We start from the raw sequence: 16,726 nt of genomic DNA, 5'->3' as shown, positions 1-16,726 counted from the left end.
CAACCCATGGACTGTAGCCGCCCAGGCTCCTGTGTGCATGGGATTCTCCAGGCAAGAATACTGAAATCGATTTCCATTCCCTTCTCCAGGGGATCTTCTCGGCCCATAGAACCTAGGTCTCTCGGTCTCTTGCGATGGCAGGTGGATTCTGTACCACTGAGCCTCCAGGGAAGCCCCCTTAGCTTTCTAAAAAGAACAAAGTCCTGGCTTTTTAGAACATGGATTGACTTGGAGGGCATTATGCTTAGTGAAATAAGTCAGACAGGGAAAGAGAAATGCTGTATGTTTTCACTTATATGTGGAATCTAAAAATCAAATAGGGATTTCCTTGATGGTCCAATGACTAAGACGCTAGGTTCCTTATGCAGGGGGTCCAGGTTCAGTCCCTGGTCAGGGAACAAGATCCCATAAGCTACAACTAAAAAGATACCATGTTCCACATCTCAGATCTGATGCAGCCAGATAAACAAAAATAAGTATTAAGAAAATAAAATAAATGAACAAATATAACAAAAGAGAATCAGACTCACAGATTCAAAGAACAAACTAGTGGTTACCGGAGGGGAGTGGGGAGAGGGGTGGCTGTGAGGGGCAGCAAAGTACGTAGAGTGGATTATAAAACACCAACAACCATCTATAAAATAAATAAGCCACAGGGCTATAATCTCCAGCACAGGGAATATAGTCAATATTTTATAAATTTTGTATTGTGTATAATCTATGAAAATACTGAATACTTTGTAATACATCTGTAACTAATATAATATTGTAAGCCAATTATACATAAATTTTTTAAAAAATGTTAGATGTTCAAAAAACTTGGCAGTGCATACATACAAGGAAAAGAAAATACAATATAGGAAAATCCATAAATTAAAAATAAATCATGAAATTAGTATTTTCAATAAAGACATTTAAAGAGAAAGAGCTGATACCTCAAGTCTGTGCTGAGATGCCTCTTGAGCCCTGCCTGGAGACATCTGAGCCAGGTCCACAGAGGGGCTGCCCCCTGCTGCGAGTCCATGGCCGTGGGAACCCCGAGGGTTGGCAGCAGCCCCCCAGGAACCACATCCTGTTTGACCTCTAGGGCCCCGTGGAGTTCTCATCTGTACGGGGGGTGGGGGAGAGGGGGGGTGCTGAGCACTCAGAGCTGCAGAGATGCCTTCCATCCTCTCTGAGCTTCTCCTCCTCAGCCAGATGTGCAGGGCAGGGAGGGGGCGGCAGGAGGGCACGGGACGCCCACCTTGCCCCCAGCTCACGGGAACCACATGGCTCAGGCAGCTGGAGGGGCCAGGGATCCAGATGGGGAGAGAATCAGCCCAAGCTTTCGGTGGCAAATCTCTCACGTCCAGGGCTGAGTCTGGGCCAAGGGACCCTAAACCATGCAGGTGTGTCCTCCCGGGTCTCCTGGGACATATGTCTCACTTGAGTCCCAGGAACTTGGTGTGGGGTGAGGTCGGGACACTGGGATTCTAGAGTGATGCTGGTGAAACCTGGAAGGGCTCCTGAGCTGAGCTGGGAAGGGAGGGGTGGGGACGTCCTGGGACTTAGCCTCTGACTTCCTTCCAGGGACCTTCCACAAACTCACCATCTGGGCTGAGACTCTGGGGCAGCTCAGGGTGCCCATGTGATTACACCGTATGCAGAGCTGGAATGTGAGAGTGAGCACACAGGCCATCAGGGAGGATGCTGCAGTTGGCCTGCACTGTTTGGAGAAGGAAATGGCAATGACTTCCAGTATTCTTTCCTGTAAAATCCCATGAACATTGGAGCCTGCCAGCCTACAGTCCATAGGGTTGCCAAGAGTCAGACATGACTGAGTGACTTCATTTTCTTTCATCTTATTTTAAAATTTATTTATACTACTGGTTTTATTTTTAATCTCATCATATACATAGTTTATTGAAGTGTAGTTGAGTTACAATGTTTCAGTTCCACAGCAAGGTGATTTTCAATTATACAAATATGCATACATTATTTTTCAAATTATTTTCCATCTTAGGTTATTACAAGATATTGACTATAGTTCCCTGTGCTATACAGTAAATCTTTGCTGCTTGTTGCATATCTTTTTTTTTAATTAGAAATCTAGCTTTGTATTCATACTTCTATTTTTTAATTTATGGTATATTCCACGTCAGTGTTATGCTACACTGAGAGTGAAAGCATGATGCGAAAATCCCACCATGTCCACATTAAAATAAATGGAAAACAATGGCAATGGTAATTGATGGAGGAGATATTGAATCGCATTGTGTTACTGGTGGGCATTCCTGGTGACTCAGAGGATAAAGAATCTGTCTGCAACACAGGAGACCTGAGTCAATCCCTCGACTGGGAAGATCTCCTGGAGAAGAAAATGGCAACCCATCCAGTATTCTTGCCTGGAGAACCCCATGGACAGAGGAGCCTGGGGTGGTGCAGTCCATGGGATCACAAAGAGTCAGACATGACTGAGGGACTAAACTATTCTCAAGGCTCTGAACTTGAAAGGTATAGTACTTTCCCATTCATATAGAGATAAAAAATGGCAGAACAGACAGAACCTTTTGTCTTGTCAGGGGCTTAAATGGACATTATGACCAGACCTGCATGGACAGCTTGAAGAACAAAGGATTCCAGAATTAAAAGATTTCCACAGTGGAAGGGACATAAGTATAGCTATGGCTGATCCATGTTGATGCATGGAAGAAGCCATCATAGTATTGTAATTGGCCTAAAATTAAAAATAAATAAATTAAGGGGAAAAAAAGCTTGCAACAGGACTTCCCTGGTGGTCCAGTCATTCGGAATCTTCCTGCCTGTATGGGGGACACAGGCCCAATCCCAGGAATGGGAAGATTCCACATGCCCTGGGGTAGTTAAGCCCGTGGGCCACAAGCCCATGTGCCTAGAGCGGGTGCTCCACAACAAGAGAAGCCACGGCGATGAGAGACCCTGCTCCACAGCAAAGAGCAGCCCCCTTCCCGCACCTAGAGAAAGCCTGTGCACAGCGACGAAGAGCCAGCACAGACATTAACAAGTTAATTAAAGCACTGCAACAACCAGCCACACCTCCTCCTCTTTTAGTGTGTGTATGTAAGTGTGAAAGTGTGAGTTCTTATGTAGGTGTTTAATCTGTATTGTTCTCTCTTCTTCCTGGAACTTTCTTCCCCATGGGCTAGGGTTGTTTTACATTCAATAAACACTGTTTGACCATCCCTCTCACTCCCCGAAAAGCCCATCTAACTCAAATAAGATGATTCTTTGGGGCACAAGTTCACCATCTTGTTGGTCTGCTGGCTTTCCAAATAAAGTCACTATTTTCCTCTCCTGAAGACCTCATCACTCTGTCCCTTGACAGACAATGTGAGGTTGGACTCAGAGCACATTCATGAGACTTTGGCAGAGGTGTCATTCATTTTAGACAAAATCCATAGACGTCACTCTCACAGCTGATATCTGTGGCTTAAAACAAGATACGCAGATGGCCAGCAGGCATATGAAAAGATGCTCAGCATTGCTAATTAGTAGGAAAGGCAAATAAACACTGCAATGAGGTACCACCTCATACCGATCAAAACGGCCATAATTAGACAGTTGATGAATAACATGCTGGAGAGCATGAGGAGAAGAGGGAAACCCATTTACACTGTTGGGGGAGTGTAAACTGGTGCAGCCACTGTGGAAAACGGTATGGCACTCCCTCAGAAAAAGTAAAAACAGACTTTCCATGTGATCTAACAATTCCAGTCCTTAGCATATACCTGGAAAAAAAATTTACCTTGAAAAGACTGATGCACCTCTATGTTCATAGCAGCAAAACTTACAATAGCCAAGACATGGGAACAGCCTAATTGTCCATCAAGAGATGAATGGATACAGAAGATGCATGTGCTTATACACACAGAGAATGGAATACTACTCAGACATTTAAAACATGAAATCATGCCATTAGCAGCAGCATGGATGGACCTGGGGATTAACATATCACTGGAAGGAGACAGAAAGAGAAAAACAGCTTTCATCTGATATCACCCATATGTAGAATCTAAAAGGGACATATCAATGAAACAGGAACAGACTCACAGACATACAGAACAAGATTGTGGTTGCCAAGGAGGGAAGGACTGGAGGCTTGGGATTAGCAGATGGAATTTATGTATGGAATGGATAAAGAATGAGGGATTTCTATTCAGTATCTTGCCATAAATCATTATGGAAAAGAATATATATGTAGAGCTGAATCAATTTGCTGTATGGCAGAATAATTTCAGATGAAGAGTTGGAGAAAGACAAATATCACATGATATCGCTTACTTGTGACGTCTGAAAAAATGAACTTACTTACAAAACAGACTCACAGAGAAGGAACTTATGGTTACCAGGGGGGATAGTGTCAGGGGGAGGATATATTGTTAGTTTGGGATTGACATATACACACGGCTATATTTAAAATGGATGACCAACAAGGACCTACTGTATAAAACAGAGAATTCTACTTAATATGTAACTACCTAAGTGGGAAAAGAATTTGAAAGCAAGAGATGCATGTATATGTATAACTGAGTCATTTTGCAGTACACCTGAAACTAACACAGTTAGTTCCTTAATCACATATACTACAGTGAGAATTTTTTCGTATTATCAAAGAGCCATAATATGCATGTCTGGTCCTCTCATAAGAATGCAGAATCAAAGTCTCTATTAATGAGTTTTTAATTGGCGACCTGCACTGAGCCTAACATACCAGGTGGGAACATGTGGTTTCTCTTCTGTGAAGAGTTAAGGTTAATGAGATTTATCATGAGCTTGGGAAAAGCATCCTTCATGGTATATACTGAATCACAGTTACTACTTCCTAAAGGCAGCAAGATCTGTTCGAATCCTCTTAGGTTTCCAGTGTTTAGAGAAACAAAATGTGACGATCGGGTCATGAGGCATGCTCCGTGATGCGGCTCAAGTCCGACTTCCATCCCTGGCTTTGAGAAGAGGCTAGCCATCTTCCCATGTGACATGAACCAGGCTGACTGTACCAACAACACTGACCGCTTCCGCATCCTGTGACTCTGTCAGCTTTGCTCAGTTCTGCCTCCTATCTCACAGAAGCAGAGCCATGTGCCCCACACTCCTCAGCCTCCTGAGTCTCGGTGAGTCCAGAAAGACACGGTTGGAGAGGGTTATGGTGGAAATTAGGAGGTCTTCACACCACTGACCAGGTTCCCTGCATGAGGGTGCAAAGAGTGCGGGGTCCATCGGGACAAGCCATATCTGATGTGCTTTTCCTTCTAGGATTCTGTGTGAGTCTGAGGACCTGGGCAGCTGTGGGTGAGTCCTCCCTATCCCTTATTTCTCTGTTGAGCAGAGCAGTTGTGGCTGATGCAGATGACACTAGGGGCCGGGGTGAGACCCGTGTGAGTACAGTGAGAGCCGCATACCCTGTGGATCCCAGGTCCTCCTATTGGCCTTGGTACCCATCTTCACCCTCCCCAGAGGTTAGCCCAGCTCTGGACTCTGGACCTGAAGCCACAGTATGAAGTCTGGGAGCTGGGAGCTCGGCCCAGTGAGTGCCATTTCTATCATGAGAGGGGAACAAGAGGCTGCAGCCCACAGACCCTCCCCTACAAGCTGGCTCATGGCATCTCCAGCTGGGCCTTAACAACAGCATCTGCAGGAAGCCCACTGGACCTGAACCCAGGGAAGGGTCTGCTCCTCAGGCAGGGCCACCTGGACCTTGTCACACATTTGTTGTTGGTTAGCTAACAAAGGAGCCAGCTTCAAGCTTTATTTCCTTCTTTTCAGTCAAGTGGCTTTTTCACTTGTTACCTGTGTTACTGTTAGTCACTCAGTCATGTCCGACTCTTTGTGGCCCCATGAACCGTAACTCACCAGGCTCCTCTGTCCATGGGATTCTTCAGGCAAGAATACTGGAGGGGGTTGCCATTTCTTTCTCCAGGGGATCTTCCCTACCTGGGGACTGAACCGTGCTCTCCTTCATTGCAGGAAGTTTCTTTACCGTGTGAGCTACAACAAATCCAACAGGGAAGCCCTCCCACTTCTTTTCCATGCATCAGTTTTTTGGTGGTGTTTCTTTTGCCTGCATCGTACAGCATGCAGGATCTCAGTTCCATGATTAGGGATTCAATCCGGGCCCTTGGCAGAGAAAGTGCTGAGTCCTAACCACCGAACCACCCAGGAATCCCCAGTGTTTTGTGTTTTGAGAGAGTTTTCAACATTTTGTCAACCCAAGGAGTTGTTCTTCTCCTGATAAGAATCACTGCTGAGAATCATATTCTTAGGATCTTTGTGATGTCTGTCCTGGGTTGACTGTGTCTCTGTCTGTCCCCCAGCCCCAGGTGTCCTTGAGTATCAGGGTGATACACTTTAGGGTTGGTGCCTTGGAAGAACTGAAGGGGAAGTGCTCCAACAAGAACACTGGAGAGAGGGGAATGTTCCTATTTTCTTCTCAAAACCTGTGACTCCTTCTCTCCTAGGTGAATATGACAAGCCCTCTTTGTCAGCCTGGCCAAGCCCCATGGTTCCCTTAGGACAGACTGTGACTCTTCAGTGTCACTTCCGTTCTCCATTTAAGATATTCAGACTGTTCAAAACAGATGGGGCCAGTTTGCCCGAGCTCCATGGAAATCATTTCAACAACTTCACCCTCGGCCCGGTGACCAGAGAACATGCCGGGTCCTACACATGTTCCGGATTCTCCAGGTCTCCCTTTGAGTTTTCCAGACACAGTGACCCCCTGCAGATTGTGGTCACAGGTAGGAGGGGTCCAGCCCAGCCCGGGACAGCCGTCTATGCAGGCAATCCCATCCGAGGTCCAAGTTCTTTACCTTGTCCATGATTTACTCAGGATTTCCAGCCAGGAATGAACCAGGAAAGAGAATCTACTCTGAGAGTTTAAACTCAGGGTGTTGAGTAGATGGGATGCTCTGGCAAAGCAAGGAGGAGCCTCCCTAGGCATTAGTTAGACAGGATACTGCCACTGCCTGTCACTAGGGAGGATGGGAATGACCCTGATCCAGCACCTGATACCCACTAGGGAGCTGTAATCCCATGTGAAGGAGTTGGAGCCCCAGGGAGGAGTACCAGGAATGTCTCCAGAGGCATGAGGTGGGGGTCACAGATGGGGAAATGTTCCCTTTTTTCTCCACCTCCTTTCCAATCTCCTGCCAGTCATCACCCACATTCTAGATGAGTGTGAATGGAGCCAGGGAATGCATCGTCAGAACCACCCAGCTCCCCACCACACATATTAGGGACAGGATGAAGCTGAGAGCATGGCAACCCACTCCAGTATTCTCTCCTGGAGAATCCTATGGGTAGAGGAGACTGGTAGGCTATGGTTCATGGGGTTGCAGAGTTGGATAGGACTGAAGTGTCTGAGTATGCATGCATGAAGCTGAGAGCAGATGCAACAGCTAAAGAGCTTAGAATAAACACAGAGGAGGCTGGAGGTCTTGAGCAAAGAGAAACAGAAAAGCATGAGCCAGAGCCTGAGAACAAGGCTAAAGAAAATGGAACAGAAAAGACAGGAAGGGTAATTGGCTTTGATGGTTCACAGGGACAGTTTTCACACCTTCAGATGTCAGGAGAAGCGCCGAGGTGGGGTGACTCACTGCAGCTCACAAGCTCTTTGCTCCTAGGTGTCTTCACAAAACCCTCCATCTCAGCCCACCCCAGCCCTCTCATGCGTGCAGGAGAGAATGTGACCCTCCGCTGTCACTCACTGCTGTGGTTTGACGAGTTTATCCTGCACCAAGAAAATAGCACAGGGAATTTCCAGAGACGTGGACAGATGCTCACTGGTGGGCATGTCCCAGCTGACTTCTCCATTGGCCCCATGACTTTGGCGAGTGCAGGCACCTACAGATGCTATGGCTCTTTCAGCCACTCCCCCTATGTGTGGTCAGCTCCCAGCGACCCCGTGGACATCATCATCTCAGGTGAGTGTGGCCAGACCAGTGCCTTCTGCTCTCTGTGTCACAGAAGGTGTTGTGTCCAGTCCAGCGTCAGTACCAGGAGAGAATGACAGGTGTGCAGAGACACTCACAGACTCGGGAGAGGGAACAAACCGGAGAGAGAGGAGGTGTGAAAGCAGAAGGGAAAAGAGAACAGAGTCCCTGCCGTGTGCTAAGGGGAAGACACAGCCGGTGACAGAGGGAAGGAGCGAGAACGTGAAAGAATGACCAATGGAGAAAAATGTACCAGAGCAGGGACGCAGGCAGATCCCCCTCAGGCAGCCACTGATGGCTGGTTAAGGGATTGGTTTCCCGCTTTCATGTCAGAGCTCCCTTCCTCTGTCAGCAGCACATGTGGTACCAGACACCCTTGTAGTCCGGCCCCTGGGTGACCGAGATGGAGGTCGACACCCTGACATTGCTCAGGCTCTTAGTTTAATGCATCCTTCTACACAAAGAGGAGGGAGTGGTCCCTCCAACCCTCCAGGAGTCCCTGAGGAGTCCCTTCCAGCCCCTGTGGGTGGGCATGGCATCCCTGAACAAGCCCTCAAGAATGAGACAGCCTAAGTTTGAATGAGATTCTGGCAATTTCCACTCCATAATCTCTTCTTCTGGGTCAATGCCATGTTTTCTGATGGTCCCAGCAGTAGTTAGTAGCTCCATTTATTTCACGAGAACCACACGTTTTTTTTTTTTTTAATTTATTTTTTAGTTATGTTTGTTGAAGTCTAGTTGATATAAGATGTTGTGAATTCCTGTTGTACAACAGAGTGATTCACTTATTCATATAGGTATATACTCTTTCTTTAAAAGTGGATGTTAAATGACAATCCTTTTTAAAAACTATTAATTTGTTCAAGAGGATTTTAAATGACACTCCATTTTTACAGTTATTTCTGAAGTTTTCCCTGTGCCGGGTGTCCCTTGCTGTGGGGCTTTCTCTCCTGGCGGTGGGCGGCCTTCTCACTGCAGTGCCTCTCTTGTTGCAAACTTCCGGCTTTAGTCCTCTATGTAGGACTAGAGTTACTTTGTGCTCTGAGATCAAGCTGTCTTCCTTCCAGGTCGGTCCAGGAAACCCTCACTCTCAGCCCAGGGGGGCCCTTTGGTGAGGTCAGAAGAGAACGTGACCTTGGTCTGCAGCTCGGAGAGTGCCTTTGACCAGTTCCATCTGCTCAAGGAGACGGAGGACCTTGGGCACCTGCTCTCTGTAGGGTGGGGGCCCCGTGGAGCCCTCCAGGCAGAGTTCCCTCTGGGTCCTGGGACCCCAGCCCACAGCGGGGTCTACAGGTGCTACGGCTCCTTCACGCGCTCTCCCTACTCATGGTCAGACCCCAGTGACCCACTGTTCCTGTCTGTCACAGGTGAGGAACCGCTTCCTGGCCCATGCTTTCTTGTTCCTGTTCAGTCAGTATGTTGTGTCCAACTCTTTGCCACTCTGTGGACTGGAGCACGACAGACTCCTCTGTCCTTCACTAACTCCTCCTCATGGATCACAGCCTTTTAGTGGTGAAGGAGCCTTCGTACTTCAGGGAAGCTATGAGCCAGTCATGCAGGGCCACCCAAGTCTGAAGGGTCATAGTGAAGAGTCCTGAGAAAACGTGGTCCCCTGTAGGAGGAAATGGTAACCCATTCCAGCATTCTTGCCTAAAGAACTCATGAAGAGTCCCAAACTTTACAATATAGAAAATGAGATTGCACTGGGCAAATAGTCCATTTGGGGTTTTGCATAACATCTTACTGTATCATGAGCTCTATTTCAAGGGCTCCATGTTGGTGTCAGGGGAACCATAGCATTTCTGGAGAAATGGAGGCAATGAGAACCAGAGAAGAGGAGAGATAGTAGATGGCATCTCAACCCTCTTCCACCTCCTGTATGGATGGTTCACATCAGAGTCCTGTCTACCCAGGCAAAAAAGAAAAGGGTCAGGGTAGACTCAGGGGGAGGAGAGGCTGGGCTGATTTGGGAAGATCAGAGATTGCCTTGGCCCCCTGCTCTTTATGTTTTTCCAGAAGTACCTCTGACATACAGGTGATTTTCCAATTTAGGAGCACAGACACTCGTTCCCGAAGCAGAGAGGATATCTCTAGCTTACAACTGTCTTTCACCATCAGGCATATCCTTCCCACCTCCTTCCACCATCCCTTCTCCAGGATGGAGGGTCTACTCAGTGCATTCACAGGGAGGGACCAGAAGCTCTCCCCTCCCCCATCAGTGCTCTGAGGGATGACAGAGTCAAGGACAGGCAGGAGGTCAACCTTCCAGAAACAAGAGTCCTCATTCAGTGGGTATGAAGAAGGTTACTGTTCACCTCTTCTGGCTTTTCTCCCCTAGGATCCACTACAAGTAGTTGCCCATCAACCATGGATCCACACACCACAGAAGGTAAGCAAGACAGTCTCCTATTTCAGCAAATTTCTGAGAAGACAGAGGGTCCCAGTGTGAGTGTTGGTTTTACCACCTCCCAGTTCTGTGACTTTGTGCTCCTCAATGTCCTTGTCATGTCAGCATTTGAGATCATGGTTTGTATTAGAACCAGAGGGTACATTGTGTTTATCATTCTCTGGGACTGGGAATTTCTACTTTGAACAAAGCAAGACAGGGTGACTTGACCCCATGCTTAAGGGAGCTGCTGAATCTCGCTCCACCAGCATCTTTGGGGAAGGATGGGGGCAAGGGGAGGATTTTAGGGAGCACCTTCAGTATGTCCTATTCCTCTGCTCGTGTTTTCTGAACTAAACATTCCACAGTTCAGAAATAGAAATGTGTCTTCTTGAGGATTCCATTCCAGGCATATGTGGATGGAGGGGGAAATATATGGAGGATTAAAACAGTCCCATTCATGCGAAAGCACCATGCCTTGTCATACGGGCAGCAGAGGAAAACTGCATTGGTGCCCAGGGGACCTGGTTTCAGACCACTGCTGGTCTTGCATGGCCTCTTTACTTCATCCACTGCTAGCATCTCTCCTGGATGCTTTGGTGCCTCCTGGGAAGTGGAGACCATACTGATCAGGTTGAGAGCTGCTGACACCCTTCGACACAAGGATACAATAACTCCTGTGTGTAGGGGCAGGGCGTATGTAATGGATAACCAGACCTTCTTCCGTTGGCTTGTTGGCAGAAGCAAGGCTTCTTCAAGGCCACTCCAGCCAGCTGCACCTTCTCCTTAGGCTCTCCGTAGCCTTCATCTATACCAGCATCTTCCTCGCTGTTCTTGTCTGTCACTGCTTACCCACAAAGTAAGTATGAAGAGCCAAACTGTCACTGGTGCTCTACCCACAGTCGTAAGTCTGAAAGGGAAGCACAGCATATTCTGACCCAGGGGGAGGTGGGCTCATAGCAGAGAATGGCGTTTTCAATTCCTGTAGGTTAAAAACTGATTTCCATTGTTGTAATCCCTGAGGGAATATCTTCCAGAGAACTAAAAAACCCTGTTTTTTTTATGAAAATATGTGTTAATTTATTCTTAGCTGCATCAGGTCTCTGCTGCAACATAGGGGATCCTCATTGCGGTGCTGGGGTGCAGTTGAAGGCTCCAGAGTTTGCAAGCCCAGCAGTTGCAGCATTGAGTATAGTTGCTTCAAGGCATGTGGGATCTCAGTTCTCCCACCAGGGGTAGATGCCACGCTCTCTCAACTGGAAGGTTGACTGTTAATCCTTGGGCCACCAGGGATGTTCCAAGTCCTGTTCTTCTCTTCAACCACAGTCACCTGTTCTTCTCCCCTTTATGATCTTGGGAATCTGCTGATACACATTAGAGGACGGTCCATAACGGAAGGTGTAGGATGGGCTCCGTGGGTTTGCACAGATTCCTGAGAGAGTCCGTCAGTGGCTGGGCTTATATATGGGACGGTTTTTGTTTTGTTTTTTAAATTTAGTGGAGTAAAGAGACTCAGCAACCTGGGGGCACACAGCTGCTTTTTTTGGGTTTGATGTCCCCACCAAAGATATAGAGGTCTAGAAGAATTCCCTCCCTCCCCTCCCTGAAAGCCTTGACTCTCTTCCAATCCCAGATTTTTCCATCACGGAAGGAGAGCACAAGGAAGACAGAATAGTGAATGGCGAGGTGGATCCTCCCAGCCCAAACCCTTGCTGTAGCCCGAGCCCCTCCAATGTGCCCAATGCTCCAGCATTAGAAAATCGAATTTCATTCCATCATTCACATCTCCTTCCTCTCAGGACCCATCAGCAAAGGATGTGATATTCGTCCACTTGAACTACAGGACCCTCTCTGAGAGACTGTTCACTCCCACTCCCGTGAGTCCCATGCCCCTCTTCGCCGATACCAGTCTCTATGAGGAATTCAATGTAAACCAAGACCATGCTGACCCTGACGTGGCCCCATCCTTTGAGCACACATAGTGTTATAAATTGAAGAGCTACATCTCTTTTTAAAGCAGTTCCTCCATGGGCACTCCTTCTTCTCCTCCAAAGCAGCCCAGCAGCTCTGAAGTTAAGAGTGGAGTCCAAGAATTATAGGATCGTCTTCAAAAATCCCACACATCTTAGTAATCCCCTGACTATTCTAACACTCTATTTTACCTATCTAACCTTTTGGGAGAAGGCATTCTAATCAATTGTTCATACAGGGTAGGGTACCACGATCATACTACTTTTTTGAAAATTCTATACAACTTGTGAAATTATTTGTTCTAGCTCTGTGAAAAATGACGCTGGTAGCTTGATAGGGAGTGCATTGAATCTGTAGATTGCTTTGGGTAGTATACTCATTTTCACTATGTTGATTCTTCCAATCCATGAACATGGTATATTTCTCCATCAATTAGTGTCCTCTTTGATTTCTTTCACCAGTGTTTTATAATTTTATATATATAGGTCTTTAGTATCTTTAGATAGGTATATTCCTAAGTATTTTATTCTTTCCATTGCATTGGTGAATGGAATTGGTTCCCTAGTTTCTTTTTCTACTTTCTCAGTATTAGTGTATAGGAATGCAAGGGATTTCTCTGTGTTGATTTTATATCCTGCAACTTCACTATATTCATTGATTAGCTCTAGTAATTTTCTGGTGGAGTCTTTAGGGTTTTCTATGTAGAGTTTCATGGGTTTTCATGTCATCTGCAAACAGTGAGAGTTTTACTTCTCTTCCAATTTGGATTCCTTTTATTTCTTTTTCTCTCTGATTGCTATTGCCAAAACTTCCAGAACTATGTTGACTAGTAGCAGTGAAAGTGGGCACCCTTGTCTTGTTCCTGACTTTAGGGGAAATGCTTTCAATTTTTCACCATTGAGGATAATGTTTGCTGTGGGTTTGTCATATATAGCTTTTATTATGTTGAGGTATGTTCCTTCTATTCCTGCTTTCTGGAGAGTTTTTATCATAAATGGATGTTGAATTTTGTCAAAGGCCTTCTCTGTATCTATTGAGATAATCATATAGCTTTTATTTTTCAATTTGTTAATGTGGTGAATTACAGTGATTGATTTGTGGATATTGAAGAATCCTTGCATCCCTGGGATAAAGCCCACTTGGTCAAAGTGTATGATCTTTTTAATGTGTTATTGCATTCTGATTGCTAGAATTTTGTTAAGGATTTTTGAGTCTATATTCATCAGTGATATTGGCCTGTAGTTTTCTTTTTTTGTGACATCTTTGTCAGGTTTTGGTATTAGGGTGATGGTGGCCTCATAGAATGAGTTTGGAAGTTGACCTTCCTCTGCAATTTTCTGGAAGAGTTTGAGGAGGATAGGTGTTAGCTCTTCTCGAAATTTTTGGTAGAATTCAGCTGTGAAGCCGTCTGGACCTGGGCTTTTGTTTGCTGGAAGATTTCTGATTACAGTTTCAATTTCCGAATTATGATGGGTCTGTTAAGATTTTCTATTTCTTCCTGGTTCAGTTTTGGAAAGTTGTACTTTTCTAAGAATTTGTCCATTTCCTCCACGTTGTCCATTTTATTGGCATATAATTGCTGATGGTAGTCTCTTATAATTTCACAATTTGTATGGAAATACAAAAAAACTCGAATAGCCAAAGCAATCTTGAGAAAGAAGAATGGGACTGGAGGAATCAACCTGCAAGACTTCAGGCTCTACTACAAAGCCACAGTCATCAAGATAGTATGGTACAGGCACAAAGACAGAAATATAGATCAATGGAACAAAATAGAAAGCCCAGAGATAAATCCACACACCTGTGGACACCTTATCTTTGACTAAGGAGGCAAGAATATACAATGGATTAAAGACAATCTCTTTCACAAGTGGTGCTGAGAAAACTGGTCAACCACTTGCAAAAGAATGAAACTAGAACACTTTCTAATGCCATACACAAAAGTAAACTCAAAATGGATTAAAGATCTAAATGTAAGAGCAGAAACTATAAAACTCCTAGAGGAGAACATAGGCAAAACACTCTGCTACATAAATCACAGCAGGATCCTCTATGATCCACCTCGCAGAATACTGGAAATAAAAGCAAAAATAAACAAATGGGACCTAATTAAAATTAAAAGCTTCTGCACAACAAAGGAAACTATAAGCAAGGTGAAAAGACAGCCTTTGGAATGGGAGACAATAATAGCAAATGAAGCAACTGACAAACAACTAATCTCAAAAATATACAAGCAACCTATGCAGCTCAACTCCAGAAACATAAACGACCCAATAAAAAAATGGGCCAAAGATCCAAATAGACATTTCTCAAAGAAGACATACGGATGGCTAACAAACACACGAAAAGATGCTCAACATCACTCATTATCAGAGAAATGCAAATCAAAACCACAATGAGGTACCATTTCACACCAGTCAGAATGGCTGCAATCCAAAAGTCTACAAGCAATAAATGCTGGAGAGGGTGTGCAGAAAAGGGAACCCTCCTACACTGTTGGTGGGAATGCAAACTAGTACAGCCACTATGGAGAACAGTGTAGAGATTCCTTAAAAAAATTGCAAATAGAACTGCTTTATGACCCAGCAATCCCACCGCTGGGCATACACACCGACGATACCAGAATTGAAGGAGACAGGGGTACCCCAATGTTCATCACAGCACTGTTTATAATAGCCAGGACAAGGAAACAACCTAGATGTCCATCAGCAGATGAATGGATAAGAAAGCTGTGGTACATGTACACAATGGAGTATTACTCAGCCATTAAAAAGAATACATTTGAATCATTTCTAATGAGGTGGATGAAACTGGAGCCGATTATATAGAGTGAAGTAAGCCAAAAAGAAAAACACCAATATAGTATACTAACACATATATATGGAATTTAGAAAGATGGTAATGATAACCCTCTATGTGAGACAGCAAAAGAGACACAGATGTACAGAATTGACTTTGGTCTTTGTGGTAGAGGGAGAGGATGGGATGATTTGGGAGAATAGTTGAAACATTTACTGTCAGGTAAGAAATGAATCGCCAGTGTATGTTCAATACAGGATACAGGATGCTTGGGGCTGGTGCACGGGGATGATCCCGAGAGATTATATGGGGTGGGAGGTGGGAGGGGGGTTCAGGATTGGGAACTCATGTACACCCGTGGCTGATTCATGTCAATGTTTGGTAAAATCAATACAGTATTGTAAAGCAAAATAAAGTAAAAATAAAAAGTAAAAAAAAGAAAATTCCAGTAAAGCATAAAAATTTGCAAGTTGAGTCTTCAAATTATTCAGTTTAAAATAAAAGAAAGCCATTATAAAAACCTCTGTTCAGTAATAGTTTACAAGGATGAACTTGTTTACAAGACAGAAACAGACTTGAAGACTGAGAGAAGAAACTTAGAGTTACAGAGGGGAAGGATGGGGGGAGAGATAGATTGGAACTTTAAGATTGACATGTGCACACTGCTACATTTAAAACAAAATGCTTTCCATGAAACAATAATCAAAGCAATGCAAGTGGGCCAAAGAAAGATGAAGTATATTCTGTTTGAGATATCCAGTGTGTTGCCACTTGCCACATGAGGCTGCGTGTGTGCATGCTAAGGCAATTCAGTCATTTTCGACTCTTTGTGACCCCATGGATGGTGTGTAGCTCACTAGGCTCCTCTCTGCATGGGATTCTCCAGGCAAGAATTCTGGAGTGGGTTTCCATTCCCTTCCCGAGGGTATCTTCTTGACCCAGGGATCAAACCTTCGTCTCTCACATCTCTTGCATTCGCAGGCAGATTCTTCACCACTGAGCCATCGAGGAAGCCCGTTCAACCCATTCCCAGCCGTGTGCCCTGAGGGTGCTAGGGTTCCTGGGGTAGAAACAGGACAAGATCCCCCTAGTCTGGATCTGCACTAGCCGATAAAGTAGTTACCCCGTCACGAGGTACAAACAATGACTCACAAGTATATGAAGTAAAGCATTCAGTTCTTCAGCCACACCCACCATATTTCAAGGGCTCAGTAGCATCATGTGGCCAGGTGCCATGAAGGACAGAGCAGATGTTAAAAAGTCCCGTCATCACAGAGAATTCCACGGGACATTCCACTCCAAATCACTGAGGGCTGCAGAGAGAACACTTGCCCCACAGAGGCTTTGCATGTGTTGTGTTAATCCATCGATATTGGCATGTTTTGTCTTTTATGTTTCTTTTCACCAAAGCCAAGGATTTCAGAATCTTGTGCCTTTTAAGTTATCAACTGTTGGCACAACGTGGCTTGGCTCAAGCAAGTGAAGGGATGAAGAGGATAACACAATGACGACCCCGGTGTGAACTGAGCTGGCAAGTGGGGTGAAGATCAAGCTCCACAGAGCTTTAGTTGCTCATTGAGCTCTCTGTGTGTGATGTCTCTCCTGGCTTAGACCTAAACCACCC

The 16,726-nt window shown here is 45.3% G+C and overlaps 1 protein-coding gene across 1 annotated transcript; it reads left to right on the top strand.

The window, feature by feature from the left end:
- Positions 1–5,095: 5,095 nt before the first annotated feature.
- Positions 5,096–15,545, top strand: LOC138419310 (putative killer cell immunoglobulin-like receptor-like protein KIR3DX1). The gene is made up of 8 exons (XM_069552032.1): positions 5,096–5,129; positions 5,272–5,307; positions 6,474–6,752; positions 7,638–7,937; positions 9,014–9,313; positions 10,285–10,335; positions 11,074–11,191; positions 12,132–15,545. The coding sequence occupies exons 1-8, from the start codon at positions 5,096–5,098 to the stop codon at positions 12,151–12,153; spliced, it is 1,140 nt and encodes a 379-aa protein (XP_069408133.1). The 3' UTR covers positions 12,154–15,545.
- The last annotated feature ends 1,181 nt before the right edge of the window (positions 15,546–16,726 follow it).

This window comes from Ovis canadensis, chromosome 14, assembly GCF_042477335.2.
Source record: "Ovis canadensis isolate MfBH-ARS-UI-01 breed Bighorn chromosome 14, ARS-UI_OviCan_v2, whole genome shotgun sequence".
Classification (NCBI taxonomy): Eukaryota; Metazoa; Chordata; class Mammalia; order Artiodactyla; family Bovidae; genus Ovis; species Ovis canadensis.
The sequence above is the reverse complement of the archived record's forward strand: the minus strand, read 5'-3'. Positions and strand labels throughout refer to the sequence as shown.